Consider the following 14,279-nt stretch of genomic DNA (forward strand, 5'->3'; position numbering starts at 1 on the left):
AAGCTATAAACATAAGATGTTTTCCATTTTTACTGCACATATTGATGACCTATATTTATTTTTTTTAGCTTGTTTTTACTGCCTTTTTGTCTACCAATATGTTGAGGTTTGATGCTAGTCTTCTTTTTTCTCTAAAAAAAATACAAAATGCTATATACAAATTTAAAATTTGCTTAGGCTACTTTTTTTTTAATTCAGTAACATGTAATGAGGGATAAAAAACAATTTATTTGGAAACCCTTTAAAACCTAACATTTACTTGAATAAAATAAAAATGAACTTTCTTCCTCAGGTGCTAGTCCAGGGTGTCTGAGGACACTGTCTATGAAATTTAAGACAACTCATGTCCCTCCAGGTGATACACTAGTCCACAGAGGAGACATTCTCTCAGCCTTATATTTTATTTCAAGAGGTTCTATAGAAATTCTTAAAGATGATATTGTTGTTGCTATATTAGGTAAGAAGCATGTATATGATGAATTCTTATCAAATTTTTTTTAATTATTATATTTCAAGACGTTTTTTGTTTACCAAAAAAAAAGAAAAAGTTTCATTTTGAGGCTTATTAAGCAGGTTCATAAATCATTTGTAGCCAGTGTGTAGTGTTACCAATACATAGACCACTTATACTTCTTTGCTGAGAATATTGTTATATACCTGGTGGTGGCACAGATGGGGGTAGTGGTGTGCGTGTAGTCAGCCGACGCAAATCGCCCCAGGCCAGCGCTAGACGAGCGGTCAAACGTGACGAGCTACGACGGTCAGCCGAGTCGAGAGTCAACAGGACGGTTCGGGAAGGATCGACGTCGTGAACAGAGCTCAGGAGCGTCACGAGGGATGTAGTCGTGTGACAAAGCTGGAAACATCGAGCGATGTTCTGTCTGGTTCTAGAAGGCCATTAGGGACCCTATATAAGAGCTGAGGTGTCGCAGTCAAGACGGTTGAGAAAAGGGGCTCAAAACAGCGAGGTCCACGACAGTCCAGACGACTACAGCACAGTTCTCGGAGAGATATTTGCACAGTGTACGTGTTGCCAATTGTACAGTATTGGCTGTTACTTATTCAACTATTAAAGTGTTACGTTACTTTGGAGCCCTGAGTTGTCAAGTTCTTTAAGTTGGTGGTGTATGGTGCAGTTTGCACAGAGCCTGGATAGTGAGATTCGTAACAATATATATAAGGCTTGTCTTCGAGTCCGAAGATTAGTGATGAGTGCAGTATTTCCCTTGGCAGCCCCAGCTGTGATCTACATATTTTGACACATTCAGGGCAAGCATAACCATTGTCCGCAGGTGGTCGATTTAGATTTTCTTTACGCCGTCTGCATTTGTCCTCGGTAGAGGATTTTCTTTTGTTCTCAAATGTGTATCCCGGGGCCTTCGTGAGTGACCTCCAGCTGTCTCCTTCTTAGGCCGCATGTTACCAGGTGCTCTCTTCTATGTCAGCCAAGGAAAGTTGATGCTTAAGCTGGTCTTTGAAGCATTTCCGTGGAGCGCCTCTGTTACGTCGACCACCATTTAGCTCACCAAAAAAGAATACATACACTACATATTTAAAATTGGATAAACTCAGAGATTTATATCTGGCACTGTGTTACTAAATAACTAATATATTCTGTGTAATATAAAGAATTTGAATTAATCAACCATTTCTCTATTTATAAAGTTCTAGATTAAATGACATAATATTTTTACATGTTTTGTCTCTATTTATAAATCAGAGTTTCAAAAAAATATTGAAAATGATTATTACATCTTATGTTCTTGTTAACAAGAGATTAAATTTGAAGCAATTTATCAGTTATCTTAAAACAATAATTTTGTGTACCAACTTATGTTAAAAATAAAACCAGTCAGACCATATTCCCACTTTAAACTCAATATCTTAACTTTTCAATACTTTTTCATTCATGATTTCTTTTAGTTAGAATGAAAAAAAAGAATCTCATGTGACCATCTAAATGCAATGCACATTGAAAAGATTAAAATGTTGGGTTGTACTGTTTAAGTTTTTAAATAACCTTTTTTAAAAATACTTTTTTGTATTCCTTGTTCTCAGGTAAAGATGATGTTTTTGGTGAAAATTTATGCAAGTATGAAACTGTTGGGAAATCCAGTTGTAATGTGAGAGCCTTGACCTACTGCGACTTGCACAAGATTCATAGAAGTGATCTGCTAGAAATTCTTGACATGTACCCTGAATTCTCTGAAGAATTCAAAAAAAACCTTGAGGTTACATTTGATCTTAGAGATGTAAGTCAACAAGAAGTTTTCAGTGCTTACTTCTAAGAATTCACTTTTTTGTCTTCCTTATTTGATTTCCTAATTTTTCATTAAAAAGTAGTCAAAGCATTTGTGAATCTCTAGCACCACATGAGCTAATCAAAAGTGTTTAGTTTTTATCTTAATTCACTGTTGACATTTTACCATCCAGGTAAACTGTATGGTTCGTATGCATCAGAATGATATAAGCTCCAGGAGAAATTCCAGATTTAGAAGATCCTTAAAGTCAGCTCCGTTCTTATCAGCCTTTCACTCGGATTCTCAGGGTAAATTCATATTTAGCATGTTGATTTATATCTTATCTTTTCTTTTCTCTGATTTTTTTTATCATTACTATTGCAATGTAAATGCTAGGATTGTTTTTTTTTTTTTTTTTTTTTTTTAACAAATGCACCTAATTTGACAAATAATTAATCTGAAAATGGCTGTAGCTATTATGTTGAATACACATAAAAAAATTGAAAAGTAAATAGAGAATTTGAACTAAGGTTGAACAGGCTTAAGAATCCAAACTTCGATAGATATCTGAAATCTATGACATTGGTCTACACTCTAGAGAACATTATTATTCAATTTCTTCCTTTTTGTTTTTACATTTTGTGTGTGTAATTATTTCAATATGTATAAGTTGTAATATAAAAATTATTAGAAAAATTTTTTTATTTGCTCAGCAAGATTTTTTAATTTTTTCAAAATTATTTGCATAACAAGAAAAGAATTAAATTAAAATATTCATAAGTTGCTTGTTATTTCCCTTTGATTCCATAGAGTTGCCAGAAGATATCCCTGTAATGTCAACAGCAGGTGAGACTTTTTAACACCTTTACTTTTAAATATATTTGAATTAATTTAATATTACAGCAATGATCTAAAAATCTAAATGCATAAAAAGAATACTTGAAGTGTAAAAAGAATTATTTGTTATTTTTTTTAAGATTATAACTAAGATTTGTAGCCTAGTATTATGTAAGCCTAATTTATTAATACCTATTTGAGTTTAGCACCTGAAATGAACTCTTTCTAATTCATAGTAACATATGTCACCACAGAAGATGTTCCCTTAAACAGTCAACATATCTGGGGTGAGAAACTTTTCTACTTGCATACCCTTTATTTTCATATCTTTGAAAAAATTGTATTTAAAAAAACACATAATTATGCCAAAAATAAATCTGTGCATACTTTCTATGCTATAGCTCATTCAGCTATGCTTGCAAGCAGTAAACTTTGAAATAATAAGGTACATTTTCATATTGCTTTCATTTATCAGACCTTCCTAATTCTAAACAGTATTAAAAAAAAAAAAAGACTTAAAAAATATAATCTTTAAAAACATATTTCTAGGTCCCTAAAAAGGGACACATATTTGTATGAATTATACCAGATAAATAAAAGTGTGGTGCAATGAGATCAGTCGTGTTTGGAAGATCAAGTTCCCCACACTTTATGTAATTCTACAATTTATTTTCCTTTTATTTAGTGTGAAATGTGTGTGACGAGGGTTGTAAATGTTTCTTTTTTTTTTAACTTTATTGTAGTTAAACTGTAACAAAAGTAATCAATCCTTCCAAATCTCATGTTACTGTAATCTCTAAATATTATTTAATATTCTTTCTTAATTTTAGTTTGTTTGTTTTTTTACATCTTTTTAATCAAAATATTCTACTTTCCTGATGTTTGTATAACTAAATATTGGACAATCTAATTTGTTTGTCAGTTTTTTGTTTTTTTTTATTGAAATAATTCATTACCATTTCAACATCTTTCTCCAGCAGAAGATTCACATGGTACTAATGTTTTCCGGCCAACACGTTTACAGAAGAGACAATCCAAGGATGAGCCAGCACATACATCTTTGGATTACAACAGTGATGATGAGATACGGGAAAGTGGTGGAGGCATACTAGAATTTTCACCTGCTAAGGCTGGACTTGATATGACCCCTGCCAACTTTGACTTTGAAATTAAAGATGATAAAAAAAGAACTACTACAGGGCTTTCAAGTTTGGCAGGTAAATAAAGCCTGTGTATGATTTGTTTTTATTTATTGTGTTTTGATATTTTAACTTGGGTATTTTCTCTACACTCTATTGACTTTATGCATAAAAGCTTAAATGCTATAAACACATTTTTATATAACCATATTTTGTGAGTCTAAGTAAACCACACCCCAATCTAAGCTGCACAAAATATCTCGGGTTGAAAAAAGGTATGGAAAATATCCTACACTGCAGCAACGAAAACTGCTGGTCTAAAAGGGCGGCTATAGTAAAGTAGCAAGGATTTCAAATCCGCTTCTTTTAGTGATAAAGATGATGCATAACTATGACATTAAAATACCTACTGATTGTTGCTTTATTTTTTTAAATTAAAGAATATGTAAATCTTATTTTGAAACATTTTTTTACAGTATGAAACACCTTATTGGCTTTATTTTAAACACTGTGTCAAGCATACTCAAAATTCCTTAGATATGGAACAAAATATAAATATTAGCACCAGATTTTAGGGCCTTCAGAAAAGCTTAAGTGTTTAGATTTGAGAAAATATGGCATATGCTGAATTGTAGTATTTTTGTTGAATTCAGGTATTAAAATTGTTTAGCTTTGATTTTTGCCTGTCACAACTTATCAATGCATTACACCAAAGGTATAGACTATTAGCCATAAACCAACAATTTTACAATGTTGGAAAAGTCTCAGATCAAAGTTAGAGTCTTGTATTAACTGTACAATATAAATTCCAAAGTATTATTCATTAATTTTAAGTTCCTGAACTTGATATGACAAAAATGTTTTTATAATTGGAATTTATTTTTCAAGAGCTATTCACCTTTTTTCCCCAAATTATTCATAAATGCCTACATCAATTCTCGAAGCAGACACTCTGCTGTGCTTTTTGGTGAAAAAAAAATTTTCATATAAACTACATGCTGTTTAGCACATTTTGATTTTTATCAAAATGATTTCATTTTCTTCTCAGCTGGAGCATTATCCAGTGTGTCGAATACATTGATGAATGTTGTAGCCAACCGTTATGATGGAGGGAAAAGAAACCAGGAGCTGGCACCTTTACTGCAAGATCAGAATGCAAGCCCAGAAGCTCATGTAAGCAAAACTTATTTAAGTGGTTTATTTCTTTGAATATAATCAAATAATACAGCATATAAAAATTGCCCTTTTATTGCTGTAACATCCTTTAGAGTTATAGACCACATATCAATGCTTTCCATGCTGGACCTGTCCGCATCCTTTGATACGCTAGACCATGAAATTACGATGGCCAGATTCTTTGACACTTTTGGTTTAGCAGGAATCGTCCTAAAGTGGCTTGGATCCTACCTGACTGAATGCACCCAAAATGTTGTTGTTAATGGGACAGAATCAACAAGCTTACTCTTGAAGTACTGAGTACCCCAAGGATCAGATCTAGGCCCAGTACTGTTCACTATGTATACATATCCGCTCAGCGGTGTCATACAGCCAACTGGCATCTTATACCATTTCTTTGCAGATGACTCACAGTTATACGATTCCTCAGTACCCTCAGAGGTGTCACATCTGGCAGAGAAAATCAGTGGTACCGTTGCAAGGGTGAACATATTCAGAACAATGCCGCACAAATAGTCCTTAGAAAAACAAGACGAGATTCTGCTATTACACTCTTGCGCAGCTCCATTGGCTTCCCGTGAAAGTGAGAATCGATTACAAGGTCGCCACACTTTGTCATCAGTGTATATATAACAATGAGATGCCCTTGTACCTTAGTGAACTGATTACTCCATCTGTCCCTCAGAGAGCCCTGCGCTCAATTGACTCAACTCAGATGTCAATAGAAAACAAATTATAATTTATAAAGTACTTTTTCTATAACAAAAAAAAGTGTAATCTTCTTTTTCTTTGTTCAGTACATTTGTATTCCTAAAAAACTAAAGCTACTATGTCATTTGTAAAATGTTTTCAGTTGAACTGGTAGTGAGTTTAAAAATGATAAAGAACAGCTTCTTCTCATTGTAGGTTCTGAGGATCTTTGGAGAACATCTCATTTTTAGACAATGAAAATGAAATAACACTTTTATTGTCTGTTTTAGGCTAAAGGGGCATCTATAGGCTCTGTACCTAAGTCCACATCCAGCATGACTCTACCAGTGTCCAGTACGTCCAGTTATTCCCAATATGATGAGCATGGACAGATGGTAGTTATCCTGCCAAGTGGTATGCCAGGGGAAGTGTCTGATGTTTTCCCCTCATCCCCCCTTGATGTTGAGAGAAGACTTAATGAGCTTTCAAAGTGAGCACATTGCAGTTTTACAATATTATTATTGATATATTAAAGCAATGTTTCCCAAACTTTATCTTTAACAGAACACTTGGCTCATTTGGAGAATTTAGCACAACACTTTGCTTTTTTTTTATAGGTTAGATTATTTCCTGATTTTTTGTTTAAATAAATAAAATAATAATATAATTCTATTCTAAATTTAGCATTATTATTAATAAAATATAGAAATAAGCATTAGAAAAATTTAGGATTAATAAATTTGATGGTATTGTATCTTTTGAAGAGCATAGCTTCTTTATATCAATCATGATAGGCCTATTGTTTAGCTGAATTTTAATAGCAGGTGTGGTTACTAGCCTGTTACTAAACTTTGGCCTTTTTTTAACATTAAGAAAATCATGCTTTGCACAAATAGATTGAAGGGAACAGAAATAAAGTAACTATAGTTTGTGTTAAAATATTGTAGTACTCTTCAGACAAATTGGACCAGAAATTATTTAATGTTTTTGTTTTTTTAAATTAGAGTCAGATCTAGAGTGATTTTGTTTTAGAATTTTTTCCGTTGCAGAGAAGAGCTAATAAAAAATCAGTTTTTTTGTCTGCAATTACTGTGCAATTAATTCTCATGTAGGTCTACTAGTTTATTACTTCAACGGTTTGTGGAACATCTAGTCAGGCTTCTTGGAACACTAGTATTCCACTGAGCACAGTTTGGGAAACACTGGTTTAGTGATAATTAAATAAATCATTATAATTGTAATTAATTGTTAATATTATAGTATTTAAGTATAAAATAGAGAAAATTTAGGACAAAAAGAGCATGCAAAATTAAACTGCTTCTATTACTTTAGTAACTTGTTTGAAAATTTATCTTTTAAAATCAATATTTTGAGGCTGTTTTTTTTTCAGCAAATAACAATGATTCTTTTAAATTATTTTTTGTTGTTTAAAAGCAAAAATTTTCTTGCGCTGAAGCATTTTTATTTAGAAAAAGAAATATCATTTTATCTACTGATTTGCTAACATAAATTTTTTCATCACTGTTTTTAGGCAACTGACTCGTTTAGAGCACAAAATGAGCTCAGATATTGCTCTAATTCTGCATGTACTCCAGTCGCAGGGGCGAAGTCATTTCACAGCTCTTTCCTCTGCACCACCGCCACCACCCCCTCCTAGAATGGCAGATTCTGAAACATTCCCAAGTCCACCTGGTGGTGATCTAAATGTTTATGATTATCCATCCCCTCCACATACTTTCCCACCCCCACCACTTTCTGAGATGGTAAGTTGTTTTATCAATTGTACAGGCATGTAATTTGTAATTTAAATGAGGTCAAGTGTTCATATCATGAAAAAAAAAAATTAAAATCTGATTGGATCATGACAGAATACATTTACAAGTTAAATATTATTGTAATGTTAATAGTTCATTATATGTTACAGACAGCTGGTCATAATTTTGAAAAAGCAGGAGTCAACAATTTTCTATTGCAGACTTTTTTTTATAATAAACTGTAATTGTAGTCAATGTTTTATGGTATGATATTTAAAACCTAGGCCTCGACATCTACATATTATTTAATTTGAAACATGAAGTTTAAAAAATGTAATTTTCTTTGTCCATCTATGAAACTAAAGAAACTTTAATATATCAGTGAATTCCTTTTAAACGATCTTTTTATAGCTAAAAATATACATTAACACTCTTTGTAAACAAATATTTGTTAAGTTAACTTATTACTCTGTTTTTGTTTCTTTGTTATCAGACTATGTTGGCAGGAAGCCCAGAAGCATCATGGTTGCCTCATCCTTACTCTGTACCAGATACTGTTACATACCCTTCCTCTTCCTCCTCCAGTAGCCATTCCTGCCAAACCTCTCAACCACTTTACCCGGATCCCTTGTCTCCCTCCGGCCTTGCCAAGGCACTGCCTCAGTCCAGTTTATATGGCTCCTCTTCAACTTCCTCCACAGTATCAGTAGTCAGCCAATCTATACCTCTAGACAGTAGCCACATGGCAGACTTGAACCTCCGACAATCTGATATAGCTTCTGAAAGTGTGCCTAAATCAGCTTTTGAGGAAGAGTCTTCAACAGGGAGCTCCTCCTCATTGCAAGATTGTCAGCTTCCTCTTCCCTATCAAGATCCCCACACAACTGTGGTAGGCTTGGGAGATGCAATGTCATTAGAGCAGCGAAAAAGATTAGGACCATCAGATGATTCAGATGACTTTAAAGACACCTTAGTGTGATCTTGAATCTTTTAAATACCCAGTTTCTAATTGTGGAATTCTGCATTTGTAGAGTGAGTTCCCTCCTTTTTTAAATTTTATGCTAGTGTGATTAACATTTTGAAAAAAGCCTTTATATATATACATATATATTATTTTTATCCAATAATAATAATGACTCAGTGCATTAAATGTGTGCAGAAGTTAAAGATAATACATGATTGAAATTTGTTTAAGGATGTGTCTAAAGTTAATAATATAATATTGAGCAACAGAGCAATGCAGCAATATTTTGTTTATTTATGATGAACTATAAAAGAACAAGTTTATAAATGTAAACACAAACATACACACTCAAATTGTTTTCTGCATATTAATGTTATTACAAATGCTAGCTAAGAAATGTACTGAATGTTAACAATGTGATATTCTGATATTGTTAAACTGTTTCATTTTGCTTGTTTATTTTTAAGACTAGATTCTATCTGTTTATACATGTTATCTAAAATATTTTGATCATTAAGCAAGATAATTTAACCATCTTAACTGAAATTTGAGATATAAAATGTATGATGTAGTACAAACTTATATATATATCTTAAAACTTAAGTAAAAAAAAAATTCTTATCTGAAAATTTGAAATCAAAGAAATGCTAATGTTAAGAAAATATTGAATGGAATTTGTTTCTATAGATACTCTGTTTGGTTGTTGACTTCATTAGTATATCTAATATAATGAACCTTATTTTGTTGTTGTCAAGTCTTAAAATGTAGAAATAAACTATTATTTTTTGTAGAGATTTAAAAGAAAACTGAATATGCTTGGTGAATCAATAGTCTTGTTATTTTCTAACCAATAAACAACTTAGCCTTATCCTATTTAATATTAAAATGTAAAAAATAAATATTGAAATGTTAAAGAGGCAAACTTTGAAATAATACTTCTGAAAGCACAGACAGTATTTTTATGTCATAAAACACTTTTGATGTTAAATATTTTTTTTACTAGTTATTTATGATCAAAAAAGATTTCACTTGAACATTTTATAATGAAAGGACTACTACTATGATGCTCTGTCTGGCAAGTATTCAGATTTGTAAATTTATATGGCCTCCAAACATTTAAGAGATCAAGATTGTTAGTGGTGTTTTTAGTGTAATAGCATGATAGTCATTGTATGTTAGTGCATAAGTTGTACTTATAGTTTTCAATAATTTAATGAATGTTGCATATTTTTTTTATCAAGTCTACTCTATTTCTATACAGTAAAAGCCTCTGTTCAGAAAGTGTAGTTTAATTTTTTTGTTTGTTTGACCTGAGTACACAGCCATTCTTACCACAGTTGCCAAACTGAGCTAATATTGAGCTAAGAAGTAACATACACAAAAAAAAGTTGTTTTCTTTTAATTAATTTTTCCTCCTTGATGTTGGTCTAAAACATCTCATTTTATTTATTTCTTGTAATGCTTCATTATTTTAAAAAGTCTTTCCAGTGAGCTTTGCACAATCTAATTCTTCTATTAACTGCCCAGCTAATAATTTTACAAGAGTATGTGGAAAGTCTACATAATATAGTGCATAAAATGTTCATGTAGATCTATTTATTTAGTCAACCCTTTTCTGAATTAAAAAAATTTGGTTTGAGGAAGTCAAAAAAAAATAAAAAATGATGTAAGCCAAATTTAATTTTAAGATGAGAATATTTAGAAAAATTAGAACTGTTAAACCAGTGTTCACTGTGTGGCCTATTAGCTGATGTACTTTATTTTCCTAAAGATATACATAAACTGTCAAATTTGTAGGAAAATTGTTAGAGCCATTTTTGAAATACTCATAAACCCATCCAGTTGATAACTATAGCTAATAGGAGGAATTGTACAAATACTTTGGCTAATGCATCTCACAATAGATAACAATTTGGGAAAAAGCATGGAAACAAAAGAATCAACATTTTTTTTTTTAAATCTGTTATAATGAGCTGTAAAGATCCTTGCAGAGTAAGACTTTCAATGAGGTAATTGTACAATGGCTGCGAATCAGCTCCAGTTTTGTCTTAATGCCTGAATGGTTTGTTGTTACCTGGTTTAAGTTTAATTTTTTCTATACAATTATAGTTCAATAATGATTTTTTTTTTTCACAACTAAGGGCTTTCTGTTGAGATGCATTGTTTTTTTTTTTCTTAAAATCATAAATTATTAACCATTTCAGCAAATGAACATTGAACGTATAATAATGATCAGAAAAGGTCACAGACTTGCTATTTAATTAGAATGCTGTACATAGGTGTATCACTTTGCATTTACTTATACATAAGTTATTCATTAGCTGAATCACAGAAACTTTATTACTATAAACATGTAATCTTCAGATGTATTTATTTATGCCTATGTAATTTGTGATAGTTGTTTTCATCTGTAAAGTGATAAATAACAATTTAAATATTTAGAGTTAAGTGTTATGCAGTCCATTTGTCAGTACAGTTTTAACATAATTTATGAAACCTTTTTGATTTAGATCTCTAACCTTTTGATACAACAATTCGTTTCATGTGGGCAAAAATATGTTATTTTAATATCTACAAATCAAGAGAGTGAAAGTAATGAAAAGTTGTGTCTTGTAGATAAGAATTATTTTGCTCTATTTCCATAATATCCCTTTCCCTGCTTATGAAAACCAATTCAACGTAATTATAAATTCAGACACTTAAGTGAATCTATGCACATTTAATATGGTAATAATGTCATTTTTAACTATCTAACAGTATCATTCTAATTTACCATGCTCATTTTTTTTCCAACTCAGTAGTTGATTTTTTAAAAACGAGGAGTAGATTCATAATTTACATTAGAATCTGCCTAAGCATGGCAATGTTAGAATTTTAAAAAATGATAATAATAATACATTCTGGGCCCTTAACTTTTTGTTTTTCACTTAATCTGGTGAATCAATCTGCTACATAGTGCTTTATGTTGGATTTGTTATTCATTTTATGTGAATGTTTTTGTTACCTTCTAGAATTGCTGCTCATAGAATATTTTTTTTAGACTTTAGTAATTAGTTTAAAATAATCTTTAAAGACAACATAATTGACTAACTCTATACTACTTATCATTAGTTATGATATTGTTACAGGTTGATGCTTCCCTGATTTGTTAAATACGACTACTATTTTTTAAAATAATATCTAATTGTCCATCATCACAACTGTTAAGTTTTTACTAATTTAGTGTTAATTTGGGACCATCCAAACCAAATAAAATAAATAAGCAGTCTGTTTTTTTTTTGTTTTGTTTTTTGAACTACCATAAACTTTTTAGATTGCTGCCTTTAAGATAATGACTTTGTTTCTGGATCAGTCTATCTATGTTCACATGATTTCTTACCAAGAGAACTAAAAGCCTTGGTTGGTTGCTTTGATAATTAGATAGCTTTCTCTTTTAATGAAATACAAAAATGATGTAGAAATTATTGATCTTAGCTGGCAGCTGTTGAGAAAGTCATGGTAGACTATTGTTTATTAGTTTTTTAAGTATTTAAAGAAATAGTTTTTTTTATTCTAAAATAAACCAGGCAAAAACAAAAATGAACATTCCATTTCCAACCAAAGCAGTCATTCTCCAAGTGTAGTTATTGAATTGATATGTGCATGTGATTCAAATCTCAGAAGTTTTGCATTATAATGTTAACATACATCTCTTTCATATGTTTACATATATAAAAGAATTATATTTATTACATTTTTTTACACACTCTACTAAATCGGATTCTATTGTCTTAATTCTATATCAAATCAAAAATAGTTTTAAAATACATTTTGAAATGTTAAGTTTAATTTTGTCGGATAATTATAATAAATGTTGGTTCAAATAGATTTGATTAATTTTACATTGTGTCATTTCACTTTGCTAGCATAACTTGAAGCGATGTACAGTACAATGTTTGTTTTTCAAACTTACATTTCAAAAAGTAATAGCATATCTCCTGCTTTTTTTTTTTTTTAAATCTAATAGTATAAACAAAAATTAAACATTTTCCTAATTTTAGGATGTGTTTTGATGTCATCCAATTTTCAAAAGATTTACAATTTGAAGAACAATGTAATTTTTTTCTACATGCAATTGAATTCTTTAGTTTGCTTAGACATAAGCCATTTTTGTCACTAAAAATACACTTTTAAAATATTAGTTTTGGCTATCTGATGAAAACTATTTGTAAATAGAAAAATTCTACATTTATTTATTGAAACTTTAAAACTAAATTATTGTGTATTGATTTACACAGATTTAAGTTCTCAGAAGTCACCAATTCTTTACAATATATCTCTAGTTTGAATTAAATGTATCTATTATTTTAAGGCTTAGTATATTAATTAAAGCGCTCCCAGACAGTTTTATGAAAGTAGCCAGATCTAAAGGTGTTAGAATAACAAAATATGTTTGAGCTAACATTGTTTTCATTGTAAATGTTCTCCACAAACTATACAACGCAGTGCATCCTTTTGATTTTGGATGTGATGGAGTTGTGTGTGTATGATCAAAGCATTGTCTATATTTCTGTTTAGCTAGTCAAAGAAAAAGAAGATATTTTAGGTTTAAATGTCTACATGTTAATGCACTAAGTCTTTATCCAGGCAGCTGATTCAAGTTGTATTAGATCAATGTTAAGTACTTGACTAATATTTCTATTAGGCTTTCTCGTTTGTTTCTTTATAACATTTTTTCTTTATGCTCATTTGTTTTCTCCTTGAGTGATTAGCAGTTGGGTTTTTTTTTATTGGTAACAACTATGCTAGGGAAGAGAGTAACTACTACTACTGTTTTTAGGGAGTTGAAATGTATTAAGGTTTGAAAAAAGAACTGAAAGGTAGATACTATTTACTTCCATTGTTTGAATGGATTTAAAACTGCATTTAATTAGCTAAGGATAAAGCTGAGATATGTGTACCATGAAGCTGATAAAAAAAAATATGTATTTATTGCAATTGAAATGATATATTGTGGCCAAGAAGTAGAGAACTTGTCTGCCAATGTGAGGGTCTTGAGTTAGAATTGTAAAGGTTGAGCTTCATATTCTGGTTTGTGGGACACATTGAATCCACCCAGCTCTAATGGCTACTTAAATCTGTTCACAAAGCTTAATCTATTAAACACCCCTATCAAACAACAACAAAAATACCGCAAATGAAAAAAGACACTTTGAGTATCATGAGAACAAAACAAAACCACATAAGCAACCGGTACAAAGGGATAATGCTAAAAAAATTATTGGGATTTTAAAAAATGCTTTTATATCCTTAAGTCTGTAATTACATATATAATTAATCATTTTCTTGTTTGTTTTGAAAATACTGGTACATGAAGTTTTTAAGAGACAAGGGTCAAATTAACTTCACATGCTAGGAAACACAAAAAATACAAATTGATCACATGTTAGTAACTTTCATTTTGATGACATTCACCAATTTTCATGTTTCTCTGTGTGGT

The 14,279-nt window shown here is 30.9% G+C and overlaps 1 protein-coding gene across 8 annotated transcripts in view; it reads left to right on the forward strand.

Moving 5' to 3' along the window:
* The window catches only part of LOC106078596 (potassium voltage-gated channel subfamily H member 6-like), a 195,222-nt gene extending 181,304 nt beyond the window's left edge, over positions 1 to 13,918 (forward strand). For 5 of the 8 annotated variants that reach the window (XM_056029170.1, XM_056029178.1, XM_056029134.1 and 2 more), the window contains 10 exons: positions 293 to 457; positions 2,059 to 2,252; positions 2,434 to 2,548; positions 3,051 to 3,086; positions 3,314 to 3,364; positions 4,055 to 4,294; positions 5,265 to 5,389; positions 6,373 to 6,572; positions 7,614 to 7,845; positions 8,330 to 13,918. In XM_056029170.1, coding sequence (XP_055885145.1) covers positions 293 to 457; positions 2,059 to 2,252; positions 2,434 to 2,548; positions 3,051 to 3,086; positions 3,314 to 3,364; positions 4,055 to 4,294; positions 5,265 to 5,389; positions 6,373 to 6,572; positions 7,614 to 7,845; positions 8,330 to 8,815 — 1,844 coding nt within the window. In that variant the 3' untranslated portion in view covers positions 8,816 to 13,918. The remainder of the gene's footprint in view (positions 1 to 292; positions 458 to 2,058; positions 2,253 to 2,433; positions 2,549 to 3,050; positions 3,087 to 3,313; positions 3,365 to 4,054; positions 4,295 to 5,264; positions 5,390 to 6,372; positions 6,573 to 7,613; positions 7,846 to 8,329) is intronic. The other 3 variants (XM_056029152.1, XM_056029158.1, XM_056029163.1) reach the window with 3 other exon arrangements.
* The last annotated feature ends 361 nt before the right edge of the window (positions 13,919 to 14,279 follow it).

This window comes from Biomphalaria glabrata, chromosome 1 (assembly GCF_947242115.1).
Source record: "Biomphalaria glabrata chromosome 1, xgBioGlab47.1, whole genome shotgun sequence".
Taxonomy (NCBI): Eukaryota; Metazoa; Mollusca; class Gastropoda; family Planorbidae; genus Biomphalaria; species Biomphalaria glabrata.